The following is a 12,406-nucleotide window of genomic DNA, read 5'->3' as shown; positions in this document are numbered from 1 at the left end:
GTCCTGTTGTATTCATAGTGGAAATGAGCCTACATCCTGCAGCAGCTTAATCTGAAATTGGTCTATGGAAACCTAGTTATCTGATTGCTAGTTTTGCATGGCACCATCCAATCCTATACCCACAGCTAAAATTTCAACTTTTTAATTAGACGGGAAGTTCTGCACTAAAAAGTTAAGTCGTTACATTATATGTTATGATATACTAAATAATCCTGTCGTCTACTGCAGGAATTAGGCCTTTTGTGAATCCTGTGATGCAATGAATAGTAGTAATGTTTGCAAAGATTCTAATGCACACTCTGCACCACATGTAACACGTTTCTGTGAGTCATGTGTCCTACTAATGATGCGCAGAATCCAGTTCAATCCTGATTTTAATTATTCAGAAGAGTTTAGCCTACCACTCCTCATGCCCCCATAGTCTAGGCATCACATTACATTCCGCCTGCAGAACACTCTTAGTAACTTCATCATTGCTCCTGATACTTTATGTTGTGTCTGTGTGCTGATAGAGACACTGAAGACAGGAGTTGGTTTCATAGGTGTTTACTAAACAAAGTCTGGAGGGGAACTAATGGATATAACACAATATACAGGCTTATATAGCCCGGGTGGCCATTACCGGCATTACAGCACACATGGGGCTCTTAAAGGCACATACACTACAATTCCTCCCCTTTTAGCTAACCAGTACATACTATTTTAAGTAATTATTAATTACATGTTATAAGAAAAATAATATACACATTGCTGCAGTTAATTAATTATAAGTCAGTCTCTCTGGAGGCTTCCTGACTCGGTCCGGATAACGCCTCGGTGGTGTAGTAGTTTCTGGTGGTGTAGTAGGTTCTTTTGGCAAGGCTGATTCGGCTTGAATGCCAGTGTCGGGTTCATCGGGTTCTAGTATCACCGGATCGGAGGTAGATATGGGTATCTCTACTTCATCGTTAGGCGTGTAGGTTGTCCCTTTTCGGATGACTCTATGATTTGGTCAGCATGGCGCCTTATTATGCTTTCTCCGATGTCTACGGTATACATCAGCAGTCCTAGTCGTGTGCAGATAGTTCCAGGCTGCCATTTCTCGGTACGGTAGTCCCGGGCCAAAACTTGTTGACCTATCTGGAAAGTTCTAGTTGGCCTTTCATTCATGCCTTGAAATTGCCGGTTCTCCACGTCCCTTCTGATGTTGGGCTTGATCAAATCCAGCCGGCATCTTAGGCTTCTATTGAAGAACATCATGGCGGGAGTTTGGTTGGTAACCATATGTGTTGCATTCCTGTATGCGAACAAGAAGTTATCCACCTTGTGCTGAAGTTTTATGTCTTCATTACCCATGGCCTTTATGGCCTTCTTGAAGGTCTGGACAAACCTTTCAGCCAATCCATTGGTGACGGGATGGTATGGGGCGGACGTGTAGTGCTTAACCCCATTGTTTTTTAAGAACTTCCTGAATTCTTCGGACACAAATTGCGGTCCATTATCAGAACAGATCTGTTCCGGCAGCCCATTCCTGGCAAATATGGTCCTTAATACTGTGATGGTTTTTTCCGTGGTGGTGGAGGACATCTTTATTACCTCCGGCCACTTGGAGTGTGCATCAACCGCGATTAAGAACATTGAGTCCATAAATGGACCAGCAAAGTCGATGTGTACCCTTTGCCAGGGAGATGAGGGCCACTCCCATGGATGTAGAGGGGCTTGGGGTGGAGCGTTTTGGACCTTCTGGCATCCTAGGCAGCTCTTGGTCATTTCTTCTATGTCTCCATCGATACCTGGCCACCATACAAACGCTCTGGCTAGGTTCTTCATTTTCACTCCACCCAGATGCCCCTCGTGAAGCTCCTTTAGCACTTTATCCTGGAGTTTGGGTGGAATCACCACTCTGGATCCACACATCAAGGTTCCTCGGCATACTGACAGCTGTTCTCTTCTTTGCGAGAATGCTGGCAACAGTGGTTCGCCATGTGCTGGCCATCCCTTCACCGTTAAGTCGTAGACTCGCGAGAGAGTCGGGTCATTTCTCGTTTCCTTTTCAATGGCAGAATTTGTTACTGGTAGACATTCCACTATGGTTGAGTGGAACATCTCCACTGGGTCTACTGTAGGTGCCTCTTCTACCGTTGGCAACGGTAGGCGCGATAAACCGTCAGCATTCCCATGCTGTTTTGATCCTTTGTATTCTATGTTGTATTGGTGTGCACCTAGAAAAAGGGACCACCTCTGTAGCCTTTGCGCTGTCAAAATGGGAACACCCTTTTTAGGGTTGAATATGGAGACGAGGGGTTGATGGTCAGTCAACAAGGTAAATTTTTGTCCGTGTAGGTAATGGTTGAATTTCTTCACTCCCCATACCAGGCTGAGTGCTTCCCTGTCGATTTGGGCATAGTTACGCTCAGCTGAGTTCAATGAGCGTGACGCAAAAGCTATCGGCCGTTCCGAGCCATCAGGGAATTTATGCGATAATACTGCTCCTATGCCGTAAGGGGATGCATCGCACGCCAGTCTGATTGGCAGTGATGGGTTGTAATGAGCCAAAACTTCTTTGGACGTGATTAAGTCTTTGCATTTATGGAAGGCACGTTTACAGTCTTCGCTCCATTTCCAAATTACTCCTGTTTGTAGCAGTTCATTAAGAGGGTGTAGAAGAGTTGATAAGTTCGGTAAAAATTTATGATAGTAATTTATTAATCCCAGGAACGACCTTAATTGTGAAACATTTTCAGGTGCTGGGGCTTTTATGACCGCTTCAATTTTTTCAGGTGACTTATGCAACCCTTCCTTATTAATTATGTGGCCACAATATGATATTTGATTTTGGAAAAATTCGCACTTGGGGCGATTTGCTCGTAGGCCCCGTTCTCTCAGCCTAGTGAGCACCTGCTCCAAATTGGCAAGGTGCTCATTGTCGTTTTCTCCTGTTACAAGGATGTCGTCTAGGTAGCATTGAGTCCCCGGAATCCCTTGGAGGACTTGCTCCATAGCTCTTTGCCAGATAGCTGGAGCGGATGCTACTCCGAAAACCAGTCGATTGTACTGGTACAGACCTTTGTGTGTATTTATCGTGAGATATTTTTTTAGAAGCCTCTTCAACTTCCATCTGTAGATATGCCTGTGCCAAGTCAATTTTGGTGAACCGTTTCCCTCCGGATAGTGAGGCAAAAATATCTTCTATCCTCGGAAGAGGATACTGTACCGTGTGAAGGACCGGGTTTACCGTCACCTTGAAGTCTCCACAGATGCAAATTTTTCTCTGTTCTTCAGATTTATCATTATTCAATGCTTTCTTCATGACTGGAACGATGGGTGTTGCCCACTCGCTCCAATCTTTTTTGGATAATATGCCTGCATTTTCCAAATTCTCCAGCTCTGCCTCGACTGCTGGACGAATTGCGTATGGCACCGATCTTCCTCGTTGCCACTGTTGTGTCTGTGTGCTGATAGAGACACTGAAGACAGGAGTTGGTTTCATAGGTGTTTACTAAACAAAGTCTGGAGGGGAACTAATGGATATAACACAATATACAGGCTTATATAGCCCGAGTGGCCATTACCGGCATTACAGCACACATGGGGCTCTTAAAGGCACATACACTACACTTTATTTTTAAAAATTTGAAAGAAAAACAAAGTGCTGGAAAAAATTCGGCAGGTTAGGCAGCATCTTTTCTGAAGAACAGTTGTGAAGAAGGGTCTGCACCCAAAGCATTAACTGATCTGTTCTCTTCACAGATGCTGGCTGAGTATTTCCAGCATTTTTTGTTTTTGTTTCATTGCTCCTGATAGCCCAGGAACAGTCTAACGCCTTAACATTGAGTACGCTCTGCTTGTAAACATTAGTGATAATATCCATTCTTATTACTGTACCACCCGACATCATTTTAGGAGTATTACTACTGCTGACCTTACGGTAGCTTTAGTCCTCAGTACGCCTAGAAGGATTGAGATTAGTGAACATGTTTAGGAATAAACCAAAGCTGCAACTCCTGGCCTCCCTTAAAATTCACACATCAAAGCTAAAGCAGGTCAGAGTTTCACCTTACACTGCAACTCAATTACATTTCCTACATTACGACAGTGACTACACTTCAAAAAGTACTTCATTGGCTGTGAAGCACTTTGGGACATCCTGAGGTCATAAAAGGCGCTATATAAATGCAAGTCTTTCTTTATTTCAATGCAGAGGCATCCAGGCAACTACCTGAGCACTTTATTACTGAGCGTCTATAAAGTTCATCCTGGAACAAGTTTGCTGAAAATGTTGAATCCTGTACAATGTTGGTGTGCTACAAGATGTTCTAAACACACAAAGGGTCAAATACAAGCCTAGCAGATGACATTGAAGATCTTTGCAGACAATTACATATATGTTTTCACATCTTTGTTTGCAGAGAAATGTCAGAGAGACCTCTATCCTGTGTAAAAAGCTACATTAGCATTAGCAATTTATGCTTGGCAAGTATGATAACATATTAGCCAGGGGAATACTGGTTAGCAAATATTCATTAGGACTCAATTTACTATTAAAAGGAAGAAATACTGGGCTCCCATCATTCAAATGAAGCCAAGCCTAATACATTTTAATGAAGTGGAAATGGGCTGCTGTCAGCTGTAAGACGGACTTGTTCGTTTCAAGTTTTGTCAGTGATGTGAATGAGTAAATGCCACTAATGCTCGAGTAATCTGTAGGGTCACTATGAAAACTTCACTGCTCGGTGAACTGGAAGACTTCATTAATTTTGAAATGCATTTTAAAATAAGAAACAAATTCAGCCTTGTCAGGTACAATTGAAAACATTTAGTGCAGCAAATTGTACAACATTACTTAGCATGAATCTACCTTTCTCAATTCATTCATATTGTGCTCAACCACAAGCATCCAGCTGCTCAGCTAAACAATCACTTTTCATTAGTAAAGCCCGAGTATTGAATTCAGAGGTTTGATCTGTTTCAAAGTAAACCAGGTATAAAAATGTGGAACTCAAGACCCACACAAGCTTTTTTTATGCCCCTTTTCCTGTCATGTTAATTAATGGGCCAGAAGCAGGCTTTTGAGAGCAAAGTTTAACACTGGTCTTGAGAAGGATAAGCTCTGGAATTCCCTCCCTACACCTCTCCACCTCTTTACCTCCCTCTCTCTTCCTTTAAGGCGCTCCTGAAAACCTACCTCTTTGACCAAGCTTTTGGTCACCTGTCCTAATATCTCCTTATTTGGCTCTGTTAAATTTTGTCTGATAACGCTCCTGTAAAGTGCCTTGGGACGTTTTACTACATTAAAAGCGCTATATAAATACAAATACAAAAGCAAAATACTGCAGAGGCTGAAAATCTGAATTAAAAACAGAAAATGCTGGAAATACTCAGCAGGTCAGGCAGTATCTGTGGAGAGAGAAACAGAGTTAATGTTTCAGATTGATGACAAATGGTGGCCCCATTTGTGAATCCAGTCACATTAATTGGTCAGTTGTGCCTGAAACTTGGTTCTTTCCCCTTACAGACATGCTGCAATACTGCAGTCTGACCTGACGAGCATTCCTCCATGGACCCTCTTCATCAAAACATTTGAGATGGGGCATTCCCATTGGGGAACCTTCCTAGAATTAGTAACAAAAAGAAAATTGAACAGTTGGCACAAATGTTCATGAGAACCTAAGACAGCAAAAGAAATCAGCAGAAACAGTCCGATTGACATATTGCAGATTATAGGGTGGGATATGCGTTGGTGTAGGGGTTACGGGGATCGGGTGGGATATGTGTCGGTGCAGGCTCGATGGGCCGAAATGGCCTCTATCTGCACTGTGGGTTTTCTGTGATTCTGTGATGTGTTACTACCACAGCCGATTCCCTAGAATGCTTGATGTCCAATTCACATGGGCATCCTTTAAAAACAATGTCCTGCACACCTGAATATTGGAGAATAGCTTGCAAGGTGCTCCCCTGTGTGAGGCAGGTGATTCGTGCATCACTGGTCTGCACCCCTGGAAACTGTGCCATGGTGCAGAGTTCCAGAAGGATGGAATTCCTGTCCATATTTTGCTCCCCGCCACGTGATTTATGCTGCATAATGGGCAGCCAGCAGTGGAAAATCTGCACCGGCTGTCCACATCACAAACAGATATTATTTGGCTTCAACCATCAACAATATTGGCAACAGAAAATGCTGGAAATACTCAGCAGGTCAGGCAGCATCCTGAAACAGAGTTAACGTTTCAGGTCTGGGCCCTAATATCTCCTTATTTGGCTCTGTGTTAAATTTTGTCTGATAACGCTCCTGTAAAGTGCCTTGGGACGTTTTAGTACATTAAAAGCGCTATATAAATACAAATACAAAAGCAAAATACTGCGGAGGCTGAAAATCTGAATTAAAAACAGAAAATGCTGGAAATACTCAGCAGATCAGGCAGTATTTGTGGAGAGAGAAACAGAGTTAATGTTTCAGATTGATGACAACATCTGAAATGGGGCATTCCCATTGGCAATTTCATTTGGAATGACCAAAGGATGAATGGTATAGGAAGTTAATGGCCTGCATTTTAAGGTGGTAATGACAGTGAACTGTCAGCGCTCGCCGTCATTACCCCTCTGAAATTGACCATAACTTCAGGATTTAGCTCATGTGCAGCTAAACATGGAAATCCTGAAGTTGCGGTCAGTCATTCCCTGCTCCACCACAGGCTACACTGTTGACACTGCCCCCTCCCCCCACCCCACGCCCCCACCCCCCACAACCAGAAATCAGTGGAAATGATGAAAACTTAAGCTTTTCCGCGCTAATATCAGTGTTAAACACCCCATTAAATGCTAAGCCTTGTTAGAATAGGTGTAACTGGGATTTTAACAGCATATTGACTGCTAAGCAACCATTCTGGCCTTGAAAAATTTATTTTAGATTTGTGGAATATCAAATTTCATCATTATGATAAAAATTACTAGATTTTTAAATATATATATTTTTTTAAAGTTTGTTCATGATATTTCAGCTTCAACTTAACATCATGTGTATGTCCCAATCTTTATTTCACTCTCTAACATTTTTTTTAAGTGCAGATAATCAGTGCTTTTTATTTCCTGGTTTGCTGTCTGTGAGAATTCTTCAATATAGCTTAGACAGCTTGATGACATTACTGCTGCTGTTCGCTGGAGTTCCCCTTTTGACAGGGCTACAATCAATTTCACGGTGAGGAAGCTAAAGTGCTCGCCACAGAGATCGTAAGGTCTCTATGGACAGCTTTTTTCAAGGTCACCAACAATCGCCATCACTGACCGCAAATTATGGGCCAATATATCACACTGGTGCACTAGAGATGCTTTTCTGATATTGGGATTGAGGCACCTTGTTGCAGCAATGATGCAGGAGGAGGAGAAGAAGAAAAAGATGACAAAGAAGATCATTAACAACAAACAACACTACCAACGTGATGCGGGATAGGTACGGGCAGCAGCATTTTGTGTGAGCTGAAGTTTAAAAAGGGTGGAAGGTGAGAGGTTAACCAAGAGAACATTGGACGAATCAAATCTGAAGAGGAGGGTTTCAGGACTGAGGCGGGGCAAAGACGGGCAATGTTAGGCAGTTGGAAGTAGGCAATCTATGATGGAGAGGATATGGAGTTGGAAGCTCAGCTCAGGGTCAAAAAGAATGCTGAGGCTGCGAACAGACTGTCTCACCTCACGTCTGGAATTCAGCTCTTTTGTCCATGTTTGGACCAAGGCTGTAATGAGGTCTGGAGCCGAGTGGTCATGGTGGAACCCAAACTGAGCCTCGGTGAGCAGGTTATTGGTGAGTAATTGCTGCTTTATGACGACGACACATCCCAGCACTTTGCTGATGATTGAGAGTAGATTGATGGGGTGGTGATTGGCCAGATTGGATTTGTCCTGCTTTTAGTGGACAGGACATAGCTGGGCAGTTTTCTCCTTGGCCAGGTCGATGCCAGTGTTGTAGCTGTACTGGAACAGCTTGACTAGAGGCACAGCTAGTTCTGGAGCACAAGTCTTCAGCACTACAGCCGGGATGTTGTCAGGGCCCATAGCCTTTGCTGTATCCAGTGCGCTCAGCCGTTTCTTGAAATCACGTGGAGTGAATCAAATTGGCTGAAGACGGGCATCTGTGATGGGGGACGACAGGAGGAGACTGAGATGGAACCTTTGTGCTGTCGGATTGTTTGTCAGCACTTCTGGCTGAAGAGGGTTGCGAATACTTCAACCTTGTCTTTTGCACTCACGTGCTGGTCTCTGCCATCATTGAAAAATGGGGATATTCATGGAGCCTGCTCCTCCTGTTAGTTGTTTAATTGTCCACCATCATTCACGACTGGATGTGATGGGGCTGCAGAGCTTTGATCTGATCCGTTGGTTGTGGGATCACCTAGCTCTGTCTATAGCATGCTGCTTCCGCTGTTTAGCATGCATGTAGTCCTGTGTTGTAGCTTCACCAGATTGCCACCTCATTTTTAGGTGCTCCTGGCATGCTCTTCTACTCCTCGTTGAACCAGGGTTGGTCACCTGGCTTGATGGTAATGGTAGAGTGAGGAATATGCCGGGCCATGAGGTTATAGATTGTGGTGGAATACAATTCTGCTGCTGCTGATGGCCCACAGCACCTCATGGATGTCCAGTTTTGAGCTGCTATATCTGTTCTGAATCTATCCCATTTAGCATGGTGATAGTGCCACACATGATGGAGGGTGTCCTCGGTGTGAAGACGAGACTTTGTCTCCACAAGGACTGTGCGGTGGTGACTGCTACCAATGCTGTCATGAACAGATACATCTGCGCCTATTGATTGGATGTCAGACAAACAAACTGACTGCACAGAGGCAATGCAGGGATCTAGAGAGGTGGGGGAGAGGTAGAACAGGGCACATTCAGCATACATGAAGAAGCTGAGCCCAAGTCTTTGGATGGCATTGCCAAAGGACAGGATGTAGTTGAAGGAAAGGATGGAGCCAATGAGCTTTTCTCTGTGTCGAATCCATGCTGTGCTTTGTGTGAGTGCTTGATGTGGAAATGGGTGCAGACTGGAAAGATCATCTATGAGAACAAGCAGATTGATTGAAAGACAAGCACCAAAAGATACCCTGCCTAGCACTCCACTGGACTCTTTCCCATCCCTCATTTTCTTAGCTGAAGCTGAAAGTTCAATATTCTAATACAAGTAACAGGCCACAAAATCTGTCCTTTTGAGGTAGGTTGTTTAATGAGTTGCCTATTTTGTATGATAATAAGATACAGAAATTGGCACACATCCAAACATGTCTTCCAGTGATAGTTAGCCATGACCCTTAATGTGTTCTGTGCATACTTCTTTCAAACAGGTTTGTGAACTGAGCTGCTTATTTTAGTGTCTTCCATTTCTTTACCACATGTCAACTTTTTCAATGTAGTGCAATCCTTTTTCTGCAGGTCCAGAGGGTTGCAACCTTTTTATCTATCACCTTCCTCAGGAGTTTGGAGATGCTGAGCTCATGCAAATGTTCCTGCCATTCGGTAATGTCATCTCCTCAAAAGTGTTTGTGGATCGAGCGACAAACCAAAGTAAATGCTTTGGTGGGTACAGATAAAAAAAAGTTCAATTGCTATTCTGTGAGACATGGTTTTAAAAACTATATTTTATGTCAATACACTGAAATAATTATGTCTAAAAAGTGGGTCAATGCAATTTATGAAGGATTCCACTCTTCTGTAGATTAACCTTTAACCTTTCCCCTCAGCAACCCAGCTGGGGCTTTAACTAACAATTTATTTTGCTGAGGGGAAGGTGTTGAATTATATTTAACATTACAATATTCTTGCTTTGCTTTTAGATTACCAGAAACTCTTGTACGTAGATGTGCAGAATACTGTATTTCCTTGAATGGAACATAGTCCTTGAATACTTTTTGTACATACAGTTGAGGGTTGCAACTGAAAAACTAAACAAAACCATGAACAATCCATGATCTTCTGACTGATGAAACTGTTTTGGAACAAGCACAAATCCTGGCGTGAAATTGAAATGTAGTTGAACTTGAGTGGTTTCTAGAACAAAACAAAACACTGGGCTTTGCCACGTGTGGGTCTGGATGACCACAGCTCTTATTTTTTGTTCAGTTAATATTGTTTCCCCAAAAGTGAAGTGAAAGCTTGTAGCTGAGTCATTCTCCTTTGCCATTGAGCTGGACAAGGGAAAGTAATCTCCACCATTTGGATTTAACATAAATTTGACAGACGGCTCTTTAGTTATCTCTTTAAAAAAAGAAAGTTACCTCTCCAAGAGATGGTTTGAATTGCTCACGCTTGAGGTAGTTGCCATGCCATTGACCTTATATTTAATATTATTGCTTCGTATTTTTATAAACCTCATGAGTCGGTCAAAATCTGAGAAGTTAATGCTCCCAAAATTACCAGATTTGCCAAAATAAACAGTTGAAAGGGATCAAGACCGTGTTACCACCAAATAGTTATTTTGCATAAAGCAACTCTTTATGCATTAGTCTTATTTTTTCTCGTGGTATTTTTGTGCTGCCTCCAACAAACTCATTAATTATACCTGAGATAAACATCTCTTCTGTAAAATACAGTCAGTCGGTTGTATTCAAGGAAATAAGATATTTATTGATTAAGTTAACTTGTATACAGTGGAACTCTAATTAGTACACTTAAAATACACAATAATTTTGTTGAAGATTATAAACAACTGACTTAAAATAATGTTTGAAACTTCCAGAAAAAGATCCTGAACAGGATCAAAGGCTGTAAGTGGGTCCCACTGTAAACACCTCTACTGATTTAATGGCCTAATTAATGAACATCTAGTACATTTTGTAGCATTACAGAATGACCTACTATGCTGTGTAAACATATTTATTGCAGAGAGGAATATAAATAAAAGATAACATCAAAATATTTCATAATTTATACTGTTTAATTAAAGTCAAAAGTGCTAAGCATAGCATGTTCAGCAGTTGAATTCGAAAAAGAAATGGTTTCCTTCACGTTTCAAGATGTATGTTTGTTAAACTGAGGAACAGAGATTTTCAAAATGTGTTTTACTGTAAAATGGGATTTCCAACACCTTTTTGTATATCATCATATGGTACACATGTCACTAATAAAAAAAATACAAAGAACTAAAGTCATTTCTAACAAATTAAATGCTCTATTGGTGTGTGCTGCAAGTCCTGACTGCGAACAACTGTAACCAAAGACCGAAGGTAATATCTGGCTTATGTGGTATTTTAAAACTTTATTCTATGGTCATTGCCATTATTCTCAAGAAAGACCTTCAGAAGTTGTTCATGCCTGTGGCAATCAATGGATATTGGTCTTTCCTGCTCGTAAAAGTAAAGAGGTAATGTACTGTAACCAAAGTGTGATATTGTCGATTTATTTTTTTCTCCTTTTTTTGAGTTCACAAAATAGGTACAATAATTCACACATGGGTTGTACTTTACCAATTCATCCGATTGTTACTCTTCTTGGGTTCCCCCAAAGGACACAACAATATTTTTAAACCCTTTAAGGAATGCTTAAAGTTATTGCTGCAATAGGCTGAAAAATCCTGTAAGGAGAGAACTGATCACTTTGTGCAGCAATGTCCTATACAGTTCTCAATTTTATAACAACATACAGGAACCCAATGTTGCAATCATAGAAAAGATATTTTTATTTTTCAAGTTAAAAGATTATTTTGCTGGTCCTCAAAGGGTTATTACAGAATTCCGAACCAATGTTTGCCATTTACAGTGTCTAAGAAATATGGAATGCAGTTTGAATGAATAACTTAATTACAAAAAATTAGAATAAAGGTTAAAAGTTTCACATCAGCTGGATATTGTCTGTTTATCTTCTAGGGGTGTGCAGTGACTTAACCTCAAACCTGACTAGCTAACACACATTAGCTTCCCTGGCACTGCTTTATTCAGGGCATTCAGTTATGCTTAAAGCGTTTCTTTACATTTTGATAAGAATACATGAAAGTGGCCTATAACACACATTTTTAAATCATTGGCTTTCAAATTGGGGTCACTGGACCCTAAGGGGAATGTAAGGGGATCCCAGGGAGTTTTGAATGTCGTCAGATTACTGTCCATCTGCTATCAAATTCTGTATTCTTTTGCATTTGCTGCCGTTCCAGTACATTATTTCTGTTGTAGACTAATAAAAAATGTTTACATAGAAACATAGAAGATAGGAGCAGGGGTAGGCCATTCGGCCCCTCGAGCCTGCTCCGCCATTCAATGAGATCATGGCTGATCATTCAAATTCAGTACCCTGTCCCTGCCTTCTCCCCATATCCCTTGATCCCTTTAGCCTTAAGAAATATATCCAACTCCTTCTTGAATATATTTAATGAACTGGCCTCCACCGCCCTCTGTGGCAGAGAATTCCACAGGTTCACCACTCTCTGGGTGAAGAAATTCCTCCTCAT

General features: G+C 41.7%; 1 protein-coding gene and 1 long non-coding RNA gene across 7 annotated transcripts in view; one reads left to right on the top strand and one right to left on the bottom strand.

Moving 5' to 3' along the window:
* Positions 1 to 12,406, top strand: part of celf4 (CUGBP, Elav-like family member 4) — a 635,318-nt gene that overhangs the window by 584,470 nt on the left and 38,442 nt on the right. For all 5 annotated transcript variants that reach the window (XM_085973941.1, XM_085973949.1, XM_085973954.1 and 2 more), the window contains one exon: positions 9,400 to 9,543. In XM_085973941.1, the coding sequence (XP_085830067.1) occupies positions 9,400 to 9,543 (144 nt within the window). The remainder of the gene's footprint in view (positions 1 to 9,399; positions 9,544 to 12,406) is intronic.
* LOC147123508 (uncharacterized) overlaps positions 1 to 12,406 on the bottom strand; it is a 46,195-nt gene that overhangs the window by 11,850 nt on the left and 21,939 nt on the right. The window contains exon 5 of one of the 2 annotated variants that reach the window (XR_015074644.1): positions 8,780 to 9,538. The exons of the other annotated variant lie outside the window; for it this stretch is intronic. This is a non-coding gene — a long non-coding RNA (uncharacterized LOC147123508). Of the gene's footprint in view, positions 1 to 8,779; positions 9,539 to 12,406 lie in introns of those variants that run through there. 2 annotated transcript variants of the gene reach the window in all.

Source organism: Somniosus microcephalus, chromosome 2 (assembly GCF_052327205.1).
Source record: "Somniosus microcephalus isolate GS21.2 chromosome 2, FLI_Smic_1.0, whole genome shotgun sequence".
Lineage (NCBI taxonomy): Eukaryota > Metazoa > Chordata > Chondrichthyes > Squaliformes > Somniosidae > Somniosus > Somniosus microcephalus.
Note: the sequence above shows the minus strand (reverse complement) of the source record. Positions and strands in the feature narration are given on the sequence as shown.